The following is a 17,220-nucleotide window of genomic DNA, read 5'->3' as shown; positions in this document are numbered from 1 at the left end:
ACCGATTTTCGACTGTGTGACCTGAGTGAGATACTGCCACAGCCTTGAAAATAAGCTCTCAGCAACTCTGGCACACCTATTTTTTGTAAGCTGGTGACATTCCAAATATAACTGCTGGCCTACCTGCTCAGCATGAGCTACCTGTGCTGGTAACTTTTAGACCCATTTTCTATGATCCGAATCCATTTCTTCCTCTTGAGGGATGGCCTGCCATATTTCAGGCCTTACATTCTCTGGGGGACAATGGGAGACCTTAGGGACAGTGAAGTGGTAAAATAACTGCCTGTCTGTCCTCATGTTTGTGAGTTTTGAATAAAAAGTGAAGAGAGGGATGGAGGTTCAAAAGGGAGGGCATAAATGTATACCTATGGCTGTTTTATGTTGAGGTTTGACAGACAACAAAATTCTGTAAAGCAATTATCCTTCAATAAAAAAAAACTAATTTAAAAAAAAGTGAAGAGAAAAGAAACAATGCTCTTCTGTTCGTCCTCTCCTGACTGAGGAAGGGAGGGGTAAAGGCAAGCGTTCTCTGTGCTATTTTTAAGTGAATCTACCACTACCCTCAGCCACAGTTCTCTTCTTGGAGAGTCTCAAACTCCAGTTAGGGAACTTTGAAGAACTACAGGTAGGGAAGCCAAAGACTGGCCCTGGGGGACGTGACTGCCACCTACTGGTGACTTCTGGGCTCGATCATTGCTCTTGGATCCTGACTGGACTCCAGGGAGAGGCTCAGAGGACTCCTTTTCATAAGGTCTACTCTCAGTTAATTGGGCAAAAGGTAGCCACTGGCCCTTTAATCCTCACAATCACTCCCTGGTTTCAAAGGTTCTATTGATATGTGATACGGAAGCCTGCTCTAACAGCAGGGGCTGCCAAGAAGGGGAAGAGCATAGTTTATGTGGAACTGTCCCCCAGGCCTGGGGCAAATGCTTGTTGCTACAAAGCTAAAGGTTTTTCTTCAAAAGGAAAACCTTTAGGGTAAGCACAGTGGTATGTGCGTGTGGTCACTTCCTTCATTCCCTGTTACATACCACTGAGAAATGAAATGGTAAGTATTCTGGGGTTTAACAACTTGAGTTTGGAGAGCCACCAGTGTTGAGAGACAGGGGTAAAGAGAAAGGAAGAAAAGAAAAAGGCAATAGGGAGAGGAAGAAAGGGATAAAGAGAAAAGGAGATATATATATATATAGTGGGGTGGTGCTGGTATAATACTAGCAGCTACCATGAGTGCTTCAGAGACACCAAAATTAACCAACATAAGATTCTTTAGTTTGGAGTTTGTGATCACAATTAAGTGCAAGAATAAATTTCTGATATCTCTGTACTAAATAATGTTTCTCTGTCTCCAATTTACAGGACCTAATCCAGCACTGTACTGCCTGGAGATGATCAGTCAATACCAACAACCAACCCACTGACCCTCAAGACTCAAGAAGCACGAAAAGAATCTGAGTAAAAGTTTGGGATTTAGGGCCAGTCACCTGAACATTCTATCTACAAGTTTTTCAGTCCCAAATGGTTATACTCTTTACTTATCTCTTTATCCCCCTCCCACTCTTGCTGTCTGTTTCTAGATATGGATGGATGGAGGAGACAGATGGAAGACTAAGAGGGAGACAAGGAAACAGAACTGTATTAAAATACACACATTTTTAAAAACTCAAAAAATATACTGGGACCTTAAAAAAGTAAAGCACATACACAGAAACAGCAGGGGATGGCCAGAGGGAGAAGTTCAGAGTTTACTCACTTACAGGTCTAAATTAAGACACAAGACAGGGAAAGCACACACACATGTTATGCTTCAGTATGGAGTGAGGTAAGCTGATGTGAATGAGACTTAATGAGGTGGTAGAAAGACGCCGGGTGGTAGAATAAGAAAGTCAGGACTGTAGAGAAACTGCTGAGGGACTGAGATGAAAGACTTGGAATGACTGGCATGTGTGTGAAGCTACAAGGCAGAGTTTCCTAGATCTTCACTGTTCTTTATTCTAGTTTCATTTTCCAATATACTGAATGGGGTAGTGATGAGCCATTCTGGAGTGTTCCCTCTCTGGTTTCCAATCCTTGGGGTATCAGTGCTTAGGACTTCTTCTTGTACCTATGGAAGAGACCTATCTGAGGCCAAGCTGGACTAATTGAGTGTGGAGGTAAGAGAGTCTGGGAGGCGAAACAAGAACTTAAACTACAGCAGAAAGAAGTACAGACATACTGGCTTTCTAACTACCAGAGAATACTGCAGGAGAAAGTGTAGGCTCTATTCATGGGAGAAAAGAGTAAGTGAAGATCTCAGCACAGTTCTCAGAGGATTAAAGAGACTTTAAACCTAAAACACGTAGGAGGTTCCAGTTTAAAATAGGATCTGATTCTTATGCTTATCACTTGCATGGTCTCCACAAAAGCAAAACTTTCTCAAACCCTAGTTGGTACCAATGTCTAACAGCCCTGCAACAGAAGGAGAAAGAGAGCTCTTTTATGGCATGGGAAACGAAGACAACACTGGGGGGTTTTGTGGTTGGGCTTCCTAGATGGCTCAGTGGGTAAAGAATCCACCTGCAATGCAGGAAAAGCAAGTTTGATCCCTGGGTGGGGAAGATCCCCTGGAGAAGGAAATGGCTACCCACTCCAGTATTCTTGCCTGGAGAATCCCAAGGACAGTGGAGCCGGTCGAGTTACAGTCCCTGGCGTCACAAAGAGTCAGACACAACCGAAGTGACTGAGCATGTACTTATGGTACATGAGTCTTGATAAGTGTTATTTACTTTTCCCCAAACACCAATATATAAATATTTGTTTATGGCTCAACAGTCATATAAATACATTTAGCTCAGACTATGGTGGGAGCTGTGATCTTTTCAAGCTCCATGTATGGATGTAGGAAGCAAAATCACCTTGAAATTACACAGGATGCAGAGGGAGACAGAGTACAGCAGAAATATGGGATAGAGTAAAAGATCCCGCTGACAATTCCCAGAACGAAGAGACGGAAATATTAAGCAGGGAAAAAAAAAACCAAAACCTCCCAGGCTGACTCTACTAAGAGCCCTTTGGCCAAACCTCTGCCCTTACTCCTCTCTCCCACAACTAACAAACAAGAAATGGGGGAGGGAGAGGCATGTCTCCAAAAACAGATCTTTCCTGCCACCCACAGTACAAGAGACATGACTGTACTTCCAGAGCTTGCTTGAATCAGAGTTCGGCGGGGGAGAGGGGGCTCCAACACTGAGTGCTGACTGACTCACCTGTGAAATCATGTGATTATTCAAGGGTGGCTGTTGTTGAGGCGTGGGTGGGAGAGCAGGAAGTTGCTGCTGCTGCTGCTGTTGTTGGGCAGTACAAGGGAGAAGGCCCCGGACAGACTGGGATGAGGTGACCTGGTTGCACACTTCTGGGGCACCTAGCGCCATACCTAAGGCAAAGAGGAGACCCAGTGAGAGTTGTAAGCACAAGCCATGAACATACCACCCCTGGAGGGCCCAGTCGTAGGGCCTGACTCTTTCCTTGCTGTTTTCCTCGTCATTCCCCTTCTGTCTATTTCCCACTGTCTTAGGAGATCCATGCATGAGCACAGATGCATTTCAGATGTCCTATTGATGGGAATCTTCATCTTAGCTGGTTTCCACTCCCCAGTGTCCATAACCATCTTGACTGTCAAGGTTGGGTTTTGAAAATGAACCCCTGGAGTGCCCTAGTCCATCATGATTAGACAGCTTGAAAAATGAATGTTTGCTTCCTGGGAAGGTATATATTCCTAGTCCCTTAAGAGACCTGTCTTCTCTTTTCATTTCCTCTCAACTTGCAGCATCTCATAAAAGTTGCTGAAGGCAACCTCCAAGTACATGCCTGTGCACACACCCCCCGCCCCCACCAGCCATCATTCAACTATTTCCCTCATTTCCAGGCTGTCCAAGCCATGAATGCATTTACTCAAAATACTTTTACTGAATATGTACTACGTGAGGCACTGTACAATGAACTGAGGATACAAAGGTAAAGGAAACACAGTCCTTGCCCTTGAACAGTACAGGATCTTCCAATGGAGACAGACACATGGATTGTAATCCATGTGATTACAATCTGATAAGGATAAAGGGTTTCCCTTGTGGCTCGGCTGGTAAAGAATCCACCTGCAATGTGGGAGACCTGGGTTCGATCCTTGGGTTCTGAAGATCCCTTGGAGAAGGGAAAGGCTACTCACTCCAGTATTCTGGCCATGGAGAATTCCATGGGCTATATAGACCATGGGGTCACAAAGAGTTGGACACGACAGAGTGACTTTCACTTTCAAGGATAAAGGATGCATCAGTGACATGAATAAAGTTGTATGAAAGCAAAGATTAGGAAGCATAACTCTTGGGAGGGTTAGAGGGAAGGATTTAAACAGGAAGTGGCAGAAGAGACAGGTTTGAGGGATGAACAGAAGACTTTTCAGGCTAAGAGGAGACAAAGCTAATGCCATACTCAGAAAATGGTTGGAGGGTCAGGAGAAGATGCACATTTGAAAGTAAGACTGAGATGGCAAACTGGAGTCAGGAAGTTATGCTATATTAAGTAATTTGGATTTTATTACGTAAGAAATGCAGAACCATGAATGTTTTTAAGGGAGGACTGATGGGATTAGATCTATGTTTTAGATTAGTAAACTGGCTCAAAACAGGGTTGAGAATAGGAAATTCCCTGGTGGTCCAGTGGTTAGGACAATGCACATTCACTGCTGAGGGTCCGGGTTCGACCTGGGGTTGGGAACTAAGATCTCTGCAAGCCACACAGTGCGGTCAGCTGAGGGTAAAGCAGGGAAACAAGCTTGGATAAAGGGAGAAGCAGTGGGATTAGAAAAGAGGTAACAGAGAAGCATAAACAAAGGCAAAATCTTTGCCACTAGTGATGTCTTTTGAGGACAAGACCAATAGAACTTTGGGGATGAAAGTCAAGAAATTCTTCAGAGGCAGGAGGATGGTGAAATAGCGATTTACTGGGTAAAAAGAGCTGAATGGCCCTCTGCTAAGATTGCAGCCTAAATCGATGGAGAAAGTTACACAGCCGCTCAGGAGAGCTGATGGGTGCTCCCAGGCTGGCAGGTGGAACACATGCTCCTTTTCCGTGACTGGGCTCCAGAGCAGCAGTTGCAGCAGTGATGCTTAAACTTTCAAGCCTATTGGCTGCTACCAATTAATTACAAAATTACAAACTCTAAGGTAACCTCTACTTTACAAACCCTCTTTATAGTCTAAGGGGCCTCAGAATCATCCTTATTTTAGTACATAACCTGAACCGGGGTTGACACAGCTGTCCCCCCTTGGTCAGAAATCACATAAAATGATCTAATCCCAGTCAGTTTTTTTTTCAATTAGGAAAAAAGGTTAGAAAGGAAATCAGAGAAGGAACTCAAAGGACAATGGATCCAAGAAGTCAAACTTCCCCTCATCTGACTGTGTGAGGTTTCTGGGACACAATATGGGACAAGTGTTTTGTTAAAAGTAACTATCAGTGATGTTTTGCAGAAGATACACAAGCAGTGATGGAAGGAGAGAAGCTGTGGTACCTGGCCTGGAGATCCTTCCTGCACTGCCACCTTTGCTGCTCCCGATGCTGTCACCCCGGGTGAGGATGGAGATTCCACTGAAGCTGCTGGCTTTGGTGACAGGGGGCCGCATGCTCCGGACAGAGCCATCGGAGTCTGTGCTGCTCCAAGGCCGTGGCTCCAGGGATTTGAGTTCGCTGTCTGTGCTGCTCTGGCGGCTGCTTGAGGTGCGGCTCAGCCCCTCACGGTTCCCCCTGCAGAGACCACAGTGGTCAGAGCGCCTCCCACCTACCACTTCAGCAGAAGGGCTAGGAGAGAGTTCATTTCTATTCTTCCAGTAACAGAGAAGGGGTGAGGGTTGGGGAGGATGGACACTGACTTTGTGTTAGTTGGCTGGCCAACCAAGACTTGATGGGAGCAGACAGAACAAGATCCAGTACAGTACAGAGAGCAGAGGCAAATCTGGAAGACAGTGCGCTGGCAACTAGTTCAATACAGCAGACCAGAGGTGGGCGGGAAACCACGTACATGATGCTGAGATTGGCTGCGGTCTCTTCCCCTGGCCCTGCAGGGGTCCCACACATGCAGGAAATAGTGGGGAGCACAGGGGTACCAGTTCCTTCTGGGAGTTCTTGAAACAAAAGGACTCCAAGAAGTTACTATTGCTAGAAGGCAGCAGTAGCCAACGACATGGATAAATCTCACATCAGGTCTTCCATACAACACATGTCTGAGCCAGCAGAGATGTTGCTCACAGCCACTTTTTCAAGGTTGGGAAGAAGAGTACAGTGACTAAAGGGGCACTGAGTCTGATAAAGAGAAAACTCAGTCTGATAGTCTGGAATCAACCCAACCTGTTTTGTGGAAGTCTTGTGTTAGTATCTGAGAACAATTTATTCCAGGGTCTCTAAAGGCTGACATCCTCAGCACAATCAAGCAAACATATCCTTAGGACTCAGGATGGCAAAGAGGAGGGGGCTGATTGTGCCTAGCTGCCTCCATATTAATAACACTGTTGCCCTAGGTAAGGCACAAGGCTACTGAGAAAAGGGATTCATCCTCTTATTTTACTCTGGAAACATCAGGGTTAGCCTGATACTATAATCACTTTAATTATAAACAGCTGTGCTCCTCAAGCTATCTGAGGTTAGCCTGAAAATCCTCAGTGTTGACTCTTACTGCCACTTAATTGATAAGCAATCAACAATCAGGAATTTTCCTTTCAGATCCCCCACCGCTCCAATAACTAATGATCTAAGAAAACCAAATGATAACAATTATAATGATTTTGATATGTATGTGGGGGAGCAATTGAGCAACAATCATGGTAGCTTGGGTTCCCTCCTTTTCCCACCCAAAGCAAACAGAATACTCTATCCCAAAGCCCACAGCTCTTCAAAGACATCAGGCTCAGAGTTATCCTAGTAAAGAAAGTTATTTTTCTTAAGGGGGTAATATTAAAGAAAATACTTTTCTTTATTAGAATATCTATTTCAAAGATACTGTAGGAAAAACAGACAAAATATCTGCTAGGGTCACTATTTTAGTGTTTAGTCAATCATGCGGGGCTAAGACACATTGGCCTAGATGGTTAGGGACATGCTAATTCTCTGAATCTTAAGTAGATATATTGATACATATAACCTCAATGCTTCTCTCTATACAGTTAGAAGACTGGAAAATATTAATGTTTCCCCAATGCTTTACCCCCTTTCTCTTGGGGACGTCAAAAGTAGAATGGGAAACAAGACACAAGAATAACTCAGGGACTCTCCAGGAACAGAATCAACCTGAAGTAAGAGCCAACAGCTCAAATCTACTGACTGGACTCAATAAAGATGTGTTTGTCTGTGGGATATGGGAATACAGCAGCACCAATGAATGAGGCTGCTCATTAGACATTAGAACTTGAATTCTGTAAGACAAGCCCTAATGGCCTTTTATATCTAAATCAAACACTATACTCTCTATTAGAGCAATTCTGCCATTTACATTCTTTTTCTACCAGGGATAGACAGTGAAATGAGTCAACTTTAAACCAAACACCTGGGAAACTTGAGCCAAACTGGCAGCACTTCTGTACTGATCCAGTTCCCCCAAGACAGTAATGGCCTAGTGCTCAAATGTGGACTGTCTGATGGTCTTCTAACCTGGGTTAGTACACTACACCCCTGAGAGCTGGAGAATCTAAGTTGAGTCTGGACTAGGAAGACAGATCAATTCTATTTCTCTACCAACTAAAGCTAATCTCTAGTCACATCTTTGTACTTCACTAAACATAAGGCAATTAGGGAAAGTTACTAGATCTAATTCTAAGCACTGGACTGGGTTGTGTATGTGTTGGTGAGATGGAGGTGAAGGACAGAGACATTCACACTTGACAGCACAATCAGGAGATGACTTAGTTTTTACAAGTAAATTTAGTGCTGGTGAAAAGTCCTGTTTATTGGTCTTGGGTAGAGAGGCCCATGAAAGAGGTGGGCTTCTCAGTAAACCTCAGGTAGCTTATTTATCAATGGTGCAGTGGAGTAGAATCTTCCAAAGAACAGAGAAGTTGCCATAGTTATTATTATTATCCACATTATTGCTAACAGAGATAATGGAATCTGATATATCAGTATTCGTTTCACACACCTGGGAAGAGAGGTTTAAAAGTTAGAGAAAATCGGCTTCTAATCATATGAGCTCTGGACTAGTACCCAAATAGAGGAAGAAGCTACCCCCTGAAGAGTCCATGGAGCTGCATTTTAGATGACCTAGATCTTTAATCAAAACTCAGTATGGAAAGCAGTAGCTTAAAAGGAGGTCTGGACAGGAGAAGGCTGTACCTGCTCACTAGCTCCTTCAAGCCATTATCTGCACAGTGTGATGCAGTCTGATGCTCCACAGCACTAATAAGGGCGTCATTCTTATCAGTGAATCAATTAGGCGTGATATTTATAGACAGCTTGTGTAGTGTGGTGAAAAGAACACTGGACAGAGTCAGTCCCAGTTTTGCCACTAACAGCCATGTAAGCTTGGCTAACTACTTAATCTTTCTTGCTTTTGTTCTCTTACATGTAAACCAACTCACCACATCAGGATATTCAGAGAATTCAATGAGATACAATATACTGTGGCAACTATAAAGTGCTGCACATTGTCACACACACTTTTAACTTAAAAGTTCTGTTTATTAAAGGTATTCTGGAATGGTTATGGAGTAAGATTTTTTTTAAGGGAGACTCTATCTTGACTATCACTGACGACACAGAGCCCTTTTGCTTGGGCTTTCAGATGAATCTCAGGGCAGGCTGGTCTAGGAAAAAGAGTTCAGAGATGTGGAATGGGAGATAACTCTCCTTCCCAGGAAGGGTTGAAATCTTGCTATCCCAATTTCCACATGGTTTAATTAGTTCTAGAAAGGGTGATAGAGAAGGGACTACTAAAGTACTGGGGATGATAGCTGTAACTAATGTGTGTTAGTGAGCACATATCAAGCTTAGGAGGCTTCCCTGGTGGCTCAATGGTAAAGAATCCGCCTGCAGTGCAGGAGACCTGGGTTCAGTCCCTGGGTTGGGAAGATCCCCTGGAGGAGGGCATGGCAACCCACTCTAGTACTCTTGCCTACAGAATCCCATGGATAGAGGAGGCTGGCAGTCTGCAGCCCATAGGGTCACACAGTTAGACATGACTGAAGCGACTAAGCAAAAGCAGCATCAAGCTTAGGATTGAGAAAAGAGATAAACCCTTTGGAAAGAGTGAGACCTGAATCCTAGAATTAAATTGTCAGGTTTTCTGTACTCTATAGTTTTTCTGTTGGTAAAATGTAAAGTATATACTTAAAATGAGTCAGGGTCAGGATATGGTCCTAAAGTGCTTCTTTCACATTGCCTTTGTAATTGTCTGGGATGGGATTGAGAGACTGAGATGAAGAGAGAAGCTCACAACTGCTTTGCGGAAAATGGAGAATATGAGGCACAGAAGTTAGTACAGTAGCTTTCAGCAACATTAAGAATAAGTCATGGACAATTATATAAAGGACATGCCCTAAGTCCATTCTAAGGCCTTTCTGAACTCATCTTACACGTTACATTTTCCAAAGAGAAAACCACATAGACAGAGGTGTTTGTATGTTTTTTTAAAATATGTGCATGTACTATTCCTTCTTAAGGATACAAAACATTCCCCTATGCTGGGTGAGGGATAAGTTCTTCACATCTTTCCATAGATTTGGAAAAGGCAGCCAAATGACACCTGTTCTTTTACCTTAATAGGCTTCCCTTGTGGCTCAGCTGGTAAATTCACCTGCAATACAGGAGACCTGGGTTCGATCCCTGGGTTGGGAAGATCCCCTGGAGAAGGGAAAGGCTACCCACTCCAGTATTCTGGCATGGAGAATTCCATGGACTATATAGTCCATGGTGTCGCAAAGAGTCAGACATGACTGAGCAACTTTCACTTTCACTTTCAAATATATGCTGAAATCCTCCAAAAATGCTCAGTTTCAGCAAACTTCAGAAACAGAGCAGTACCTATCCTAAACATACTTATCTGGTCCCCTTCACCACCTATCCAGGACTTACAGCGAAATCAGCAACAATAGAAGTAAAGTCATTGAGCACTAGCCATTTTTTTAAAATGGGGAAAATATCCAATGTTGCAAAAACCACAAACTGACTTATTCCACAAGCAGCCATGCATGGAGCAAACTTACTCCGCTGAAAAGATTACAGCAAAACAAAATAAAATTTAAAAAACAAACAAAAACAAGGAGAGATATAGACCACACAGAGGTACCTAAAAATCTGCCTTCTCTTGTGAGAGCTAGAAGAAAAGGCTTCTTTGGAGAGTCTGTTGGTTAACATCAAAGAAAAGCATCATTACAGGATTATATTAACCTCACTGACAAAGCTCAATGAGAAGCAGGGAACATGCTAAGTGGTACTAACCTGATGTCATTTAGATATCCGTTCTGGCCAGTCTAGGTGAAGGGGAGAAAACGGAAAATAACTTATAAGAAAACAGCATGGCATAACCAAAAAGGGTGTCCATGATGCTATGAATACCCACGGTCCTCAAACCAAGCTCACCCCCCAACAGGGAGAGAGGGAGCAGGGACAGGATGACCCACACCCACACACCCAATCTGACTTCTCACCTTTAATGGGAAAGCGCGTTCAGAGTTTTTAGCCTTCCCACAGAGTGTTTAAAAAGAGAGGTCAATGAAGGTAGGAGTATGGAAAGGAGAAAGAGGAAAGTATTAACCTAACTATTAATTCCTTTTTAGCTCTAAATTTATTCTCTCTATAGGTAAGCTGAGCATAATAACTGGTGTGCTTAGTCCTAAAGAGTATTCAAAGAAAGGGAAAAGGGAGAGAAGAGAAAAAAATTTAGTTTTTTTTAGAAATCATCCTCAATGACTATCCCATTTCTGTCCTCTACACTGGCCAAAATGAAAGACATTCTGACCTGACACCCAAGGAGAGTAAGAAATTGGGGAAGCAGGTACTTTTCAGAGCCTAGAAAAAATGAGAAAATTAAAAGCCTGAAACATTCCTTTTGGGGATCATTTCCTGACAAAGCCACTGAGCTGAGTGAAGTGAGCATTATGGTGGACTCCCAAGCCTTAGAAAAAGGTACAGAGAGTGTCCAGCTGCTGAGCACAGGGGCCTTCGTGCGGAGGAGAGCCTGAGTGGGGCAGCTTTCCCAAACACAGCTCAGCTCCAGAGAAGGCTGTAGCAGCAGCATTTCCATCCAAACACCCTTCTTGCCACTTCCCTTTCTTTTTGGACTGCCTCTTCCTCCCCTCTTCGGCAACCCACAACTCCACCCTTAATCAGTTGCCTTTGATTGGCCAGGTTTTTTCCTCTCCACATGGGAATCTCTGGCATATAGTAGGCTTTGGCCACTTCCCCCTGCTTAGACCTTTTGAGATTCCTGATGCCTCTACCACAGCAAGAGTTAGGAAGTGCTAAAACGAAAATGATAAATCCATAAGGATTTAACAAAGAGTACACATATTAGTAGAGGCTTGAGAGACTAAATATCAGAGAAAAAGGAGAGAAGAGCTTCCCTTGTTATGGTAGTATAGATACAGTCCAGTGTTGTACATAATAAGCCCTAATGTCCTATGAAAAGTTACCTGTGCTTTCAGAATGGCTTTGCTAATGGCTGGCATGGTGGAACGGTCATTTTCCATGTGTCGGTGAAGCAGAGGAGCACATCACAGGTAGCTATGCTGTCACAGGAACTTCTTAATTTAAAAAGCCCAGAGCAGAGCAAGCTATTGAGAGGTGGTTTACTTAAGGGGTTAAGAGCGTTGACTCTGGAGCCAAGGACTGCCTGAATTCAAATATCGGCTCTTTCACTAAATAGTGGCGTGATCATAGGTTACTTAACCTCTTCATGCCTCAGTCCCTCATTTCTAAAATGAGGTAGATAATGTAACCTATCACACAGGCCTAGTGTGAAGATAAAATAAATTTTTGTGTGCAAAGTGTTAAGGACAGGGTCTGAAAGATAATAAGCACTACATGAATGTTTGCTATTAACTTCCACCATTCTGCCCTGTCCACAATTTAGGGTCCTCACCAGCTGTAGCCATGTACAAATGACCACTCTCCTAGCATTCCACTCAACTGATTTTCAGATAAAGTTAGAAAAACTGTCTCTGGGCCACAGCTGGATAATTGGGAGGATGGGTTTTTCTGACTCAGAATGGAAAGCTACATAACATAAGAAGAGTCCTTCTCCTCAGACTTTAGGCCAGAAGATTTGCTGTGTATCTGACCACAGTGAGGCTCCCTGAACAACTGTGTCTTCCAAGACAATGGAACAAGTTCACAGAGGAGTTTGGTTTTTTATAAGTTAGAGACAATATTTTTCTGAGCTAGGTGATGATGAGAAGATATGTTTTTGTTTTTGTTTTTGTCTTGATGAGGGAGAGTGAGCAAGTGGGAGGGGAGCAGTGTGCATCTAAGTATTGATTAGAATTGGCCATCTTTTGATGACAAAGGGAGGCTGGCTCTTCTTCGTTGGCTAATTTGACTGTAAGATGGTGCTACTATCTGGATCATATATTTTCTGGAGATTTGTTTCTCTCTTGCCCTTCCTGAAATCCTCCTATACTTCTGTTCAGTCTGGCAGGCAAAGGCCACCAGACACAGGGATACCAAGTATATCTGATATGGCCAACAGTTCTTAAGAATAAAGCTGCCCATAACAACTCATGTTGCCTTTTGGCCCATGGAGCAGGCCTATTCTAAGAAACAAGGTAAGAAATATAGGAAGAAAGAGACTTCCTATTCAGGTCAAGACTGCACGGAATAGTGAGTGTACCGTACCCTCTGTGCGTGTGGAATGTGGAGCTCAGAGAATGGATGCCACATCTGTGCTCTGATAATCACCAACATAGCCTAAAAATGAGCCAGACCAAACAAGATGAATGTATATAGGCTGTGTGGACACTAAGTCTTCCACTTAAAAGCAAAGACGCCTAAAATAGATAGTGGAAGTGAAAGAGGGTAAGCGGGAGGAGGGTTTGACAGGCAAGATCCAGGGCCCTTCTATAAGCCCTGCCAAAACCATTTCTATTTTCAGTCTAATCAAATCTACCAAATTCAGCCACTCCATTTGTTCTCTTTATAGGCCATATGCATTAACAATAATACGAATAAAAATCTGCAGCTTTCTAATAAGCTACATTTAATTTTAGAGATCAAATATGGGGCTGGCTGATGTTGGTTAAAAACAAAATCAGAAAAAAACAACAAAACATATATGGCGGGTTCATTCCATTCACAGTTCCAAAGATTAAGAGCTAAAAGCTAGGGGCTGACAACTCTCAGAAGCTACACTTACCTCTCGGGCAAATATTCTCTCTCGGACCCTTTGATATTCCTCCTCTCTCTCTTCTATTGACTTGCTCCTCCTTCCATCCTGCAATGGAACTCTGATCTAGATCGATGAGCAGAATTAAGCTAGTTAAGTTCTCCTCGTACTGCAAGCTCACTGCACACCAGCAAGGAAGAGAAACCGGGAGAGTTTATAGTTGCCATCAAAAAAATGGAAAAAAAAAGAAATAAAATTTCCAGTGTTGGACAGGTTTCACTGGGTACATCTGACCATGCAGTTTGGGAGATCAGGTTTTCTGGATGGTTGGGGCCTCACCAGCTTCCCACCCACCCCAACCAGAGTATCAAGAACAGTAACTTTTGATAAGGATTAGGTTGCTTCCTTATGTAGTAGGGTACTCTCCAGTCTGTAAGGATGAAGAGAATAGCCCATGGAATAAACAGCATTGCTTTGGAGGGAAAGCAAGGGATAGGAGGAAGCCAGAAAAGGAGAAGAGACAGGCATTTATTTACCAGAGCTAAATTTAGAAGTTTTTACAGAACTAGCACCTGACCTTATCCCTTTAGTCACTGATGCCATGGCCTGTAGATCCAAGTCACACAGAGCTCAGCAAAGAGGGCCTTGCAAGTGAAAGCCCAAGGGCGAAGCTAAACTCAGAGCTTAAGCATTTTTTCTCATCTTAACTACAGCTACTAGAGGGAGGGAAAGGGTGAGAGCTTACAGAAATACACGGTAGAAAGAGAACACAGCAACACGAAGAAGAAAAGAGAAGGAAAAGGAGAACAGAAAGAAAGATGGACAGGGAAGGGACAGACAAACGAGTGTTGCGAGGAAAGCGAGAAGCTCAGTGACAGAGCAGAGGACAGAGAGCCCTGCGCTCTCAGAAAAGCGCGGCCAGGAGACCAGAGGGGACGGCTGGGCAGACCGCCACATCTGCGAGCCTACCCCCCACTCTCCACCACCATCTCTACCCCTCTTAGCCTGCGAGTTGTGAGCACTGTCCTGGGTAGGATGTTACAGAATGTCCTTTTCCCATACTGCTCTTGAAGGCAAAGTGTTCTGAGGGAGGTAAGTCATCAAATGCATGTCATCAGGTTATCAAAGATTCTGACCTTCAATCCAGAGGCTTTTAAAGTTTCAGATGAAGCAACCAAGGAGACCACTGGTCTAGGCTGATCTTCCTGGTCTTCACCAATTGCCAGAAGTAAGCATAATTTCAGGAGTATCAACTTTTGACTAGATGTAGCTCTCGCTAGCCTAAAGAACCTAGATTCTACTAAATGTCCTTTTTACCAATCCCATGCCAAGAAGATATAGGACCTCAAGTGCTATATTGTCCTTAGCCCCTAGCACTGGTTAACCAGTGGCAGAACAGATAGAGCATAATGGGCTTTGAGGTCAGGCAGAATCTCAGCTCTGCTACCTCCAAGTAATGTCACTGGCAACTAACTTAACATTTCCTAGCTCAGTTTACTTATATTTAAAACGAGGCTAATAATCCCCATCTAGACTGGGTTGTGGAGAGGATTAAATGAGATAATGAATATAATGTATTTAGAACAGAGGCTAGCAGAGGGAAAACACTCAATGTAATAGCAATTACTGTGTTTATTATTAATATCACAGACAGAAAGTACATAGAGCCTACGCTATTATGGATCAAGCCTGAAGCCGAGAGATGAAAAGTTCACAGTAGGGAGAGAGTCCATCCCACCCCAATGTGCCTCTAGGCCTGAATAATTCCTGATCCACAGAAAAGGGGTTTTGGGAAAATGGAGAGAAGGGCATCAGGATGGAAAGGCTCTTTCTTGTTTTTAAATTTTATTTATCTTTTGTATGTTTCATTGTTTTCAATCAGACCCAGCATGTTTGTCCACAATAGATAACGGCACTTTTCTCAAAAGGACTCCCTCAGATACTCAAGTAGCAAGCAGGAAAAGTCCTGGTCTCAGGACCAGACAATATTGAGAGGAAACTAATTTTGACTCTACAGGTAAGATATTACTAGAGTTATCATGAATTAGCAAGACTAATTTTATTGGCTTTACCCCACCATATTATTTAAACTGTAATCCTGGTTCTCTACCTAACCTCCTTTGGAGGCCAAGCAGAAGCAGGCTGGATCTTAACCCCGTATGAAGCTAGGAAACTAACTCCAAATAATCACTATCTGAAGGATGCGCTAGAAGTCAGGGCAAAAGCCAGGCCCATAAATGAAGGGATAGGGCAGACTCTTCACTTCTCATTCCCACAGGAGTGGATCAAAATGGGGAGCCTGAGGTTTCAAGCATCAAAAGCCAAACTGACTCACTCACCTTGCTGGAAGGAGTTGGGAAAAGAATAAAGGGTTTGCAGAACGGGATCAGAAACACCTTTACAAGTGGGTAATTCAGATAACAATTTTCCCAGTTCAAGGCTAGCTCTGAGACAGGAAGAGTGCAAGTGGGATAAAAGTAGCTTTGGGTTGTTCCCAAAGAAATTCCTAACTATTAAAGGAAAAAAGAATGGAGCCATCAGTTGAATCAAGGTTGAAGCAGGGAGGGACCTTGCTTTGTCCCAAAATGAAGTGGAGTTAGAAGTCAGTGGCAGAACCAGGGAGTTCCAGGCCAAATGAGAAAACCCAGCAAACCTCAGCACCATGTCACTCTGGGGCTAAGAGGGTGGCATTTAGCTCAACAAGTATACTTAATCCTCAACATTAAGCTAAAGCCAACTCAGTGTAGCTCAAGAGTTTCCTTCCATACTAAGATATTTTGAGTTTTCTCCAACCCACAAAAACTCTTCTCCCCTCCCAGTTTCTCTTACTGCAATCTCTCTGTATAGACCCAACCCTTTCCAGTCTTCACCTGGTTATCATCTCGGTCCATACTGGCATCATCTCTCTTAAGAATGAATCTCTGTTGAAATTCTGTATTCTTCTCATCCTTTATATGTTCTGAGAATCTCTGTTCAGGGCTGGGATTGGGAGAGAAATGTGGAAGGAAGGGAAGAAAGACTCTTCTGTTAGGAAGCAGACCTTCTATACAGTTCTCTTAAATTCCACAACTCCCACCCAGGAGATCTCTGAAGTCAGCCATTCCGAAAGTCGTGTGAAAGTTTTAACGAAATCCTCAAGGACTGTTCTTTATACATCTATAACTTACCTTCTTCCACAGTTATTCCTATCCTATCACTAAAGGTGAAGAGAGCCAGGGGCCAGTCTTCACAAAATGCCAATGCCTCTAGAATCCATCTCCACGGCTTCAAAAAGAGTAGAAATTGATAACATAACCTACCCACTCCCTCCACTGTTCCCTCTCCAGAAAGAGAAATCCTGCATCTTCCTCTCCCACCCCAGAGCTATCCTAGGAAAGTCTTCCCAATCTGTGGTTTCCTCCCTTACATTCTTGTGTTACTGGTTTTGTTGATGATGACAGCTTTTCCAGTTTGATCTACATTGTGGTCCATCCCAAAATAGGCAGCTACCCGGTGTAATAGCATCCGGTGATATGAGGTCATCTGAGGGAACTTCTTGAACTGGTTGCTGCAGGGAAACCCAGGGGGGAAAAGTGAAATAAGAACAAATAATAGCCAATTGTAATTTTTCTTTGTTGAAAGTGGAGAAATTCCTACGAGACATTATTATAAGGAAGATAGATATTTACTCAATGGTAACCAAACAAGTTCTCTCAGCTTTATCTACAGTATTGTGTAGATCCCTCTGACCCACTATCTTCATTAAGACTGCTCCTTAGACAAAAAGCCCTAGGTCTCACCCACCTGGATGATATTCTACAAAGAAAAAAGGGAGAAACTTAAGAATAGTGAAATATGGGACAAAGGGCTAGCTGCTGAAAAGATATAAATATTTTTCAACTCAAGTC

General features: G+C 43.3%; 1 protein-coding gene and 1 long non-coding RNA gene across 48 annotated transcripts in view; one reads left to right on the top strand and one right to left on the bottom strand.

The window, feature by feature from the left end:
- Positions 1-1,668, top strand: part of LOC138437496 (uncharacterized) — a 28,242-nt gene extending 26,574 nt beyond the window's left edge. The window contains exon 3 of the long non-coding RNA XR_011255988.1: positions 1,357-1,668. This is a non-coding gene — a long non-coding RNA (uncharacterized lncRNA). The remainder of the gene's footprint in view (positions 1-1,356) is intronic.
- The window catches only part of R3HDM2 (R3H domain containing 2), a 162,579-nt gene that overhangs the window by 16,707 nt on the left and 128,652 nt on the right, over positions 1-17,220 (bottom strand). For 17 of the 47 annotated variants that reach the window (XM_069584917.1, XM_069584881.1, XM_069584924.1 and 14 more), the window contains 7 exons: positions 16,740-16,880; positions 16,204-16,312; positions 13,364-13,459; positions 10,453-10,484; positions 10,301-10,354; positions 5,543-5,775; positions 3,243-3,409 (listed from right to left, as the gene is read on the bottom strand). In XM_069584917.1, the coding sequence (XP_069441018.1) occupies positions 3,243-3,409; positions 5,543-5,775; positions 10,301-10,354; positions 10,453-10,484; positions 13,364-13,459; positions 16,204-16,312; positions 16,740-16,880 (832 nt within the window). The remainder of the gene's footprint in view (positions 1-3,242; positions 3,410-5,542; positions 5,776-10,300; positions 10,355-10,452; positions 10,485-13,363; positions 13,460-16,203; positions 16,313-16,739; positions 16,881-17,220) is intronic. The other 30 variants (XM_069584887.1, XM_069584897.1, XM_069584890.1 and 27 more) reach the window with 3 other exon arrangements.

Source organism: Ovis canadensis, chromosome 3, assembly GCF_042477335.2.
Source record: "Ovis canadensis isolate MfBH-ARS-UI-01 breed Bighorn chromosome 3, ARS-UI_OviCan_v2, whole genome shotgun sequence".
NCBI lineage: Eukaryota > Metazoa > Chordata > Mammalia > Artiodactyla > Bovidae > Ovis > Ovis canadensis.
This window is presented reverse-complemented; position numbering and strand designations above follow the sequence as displayed.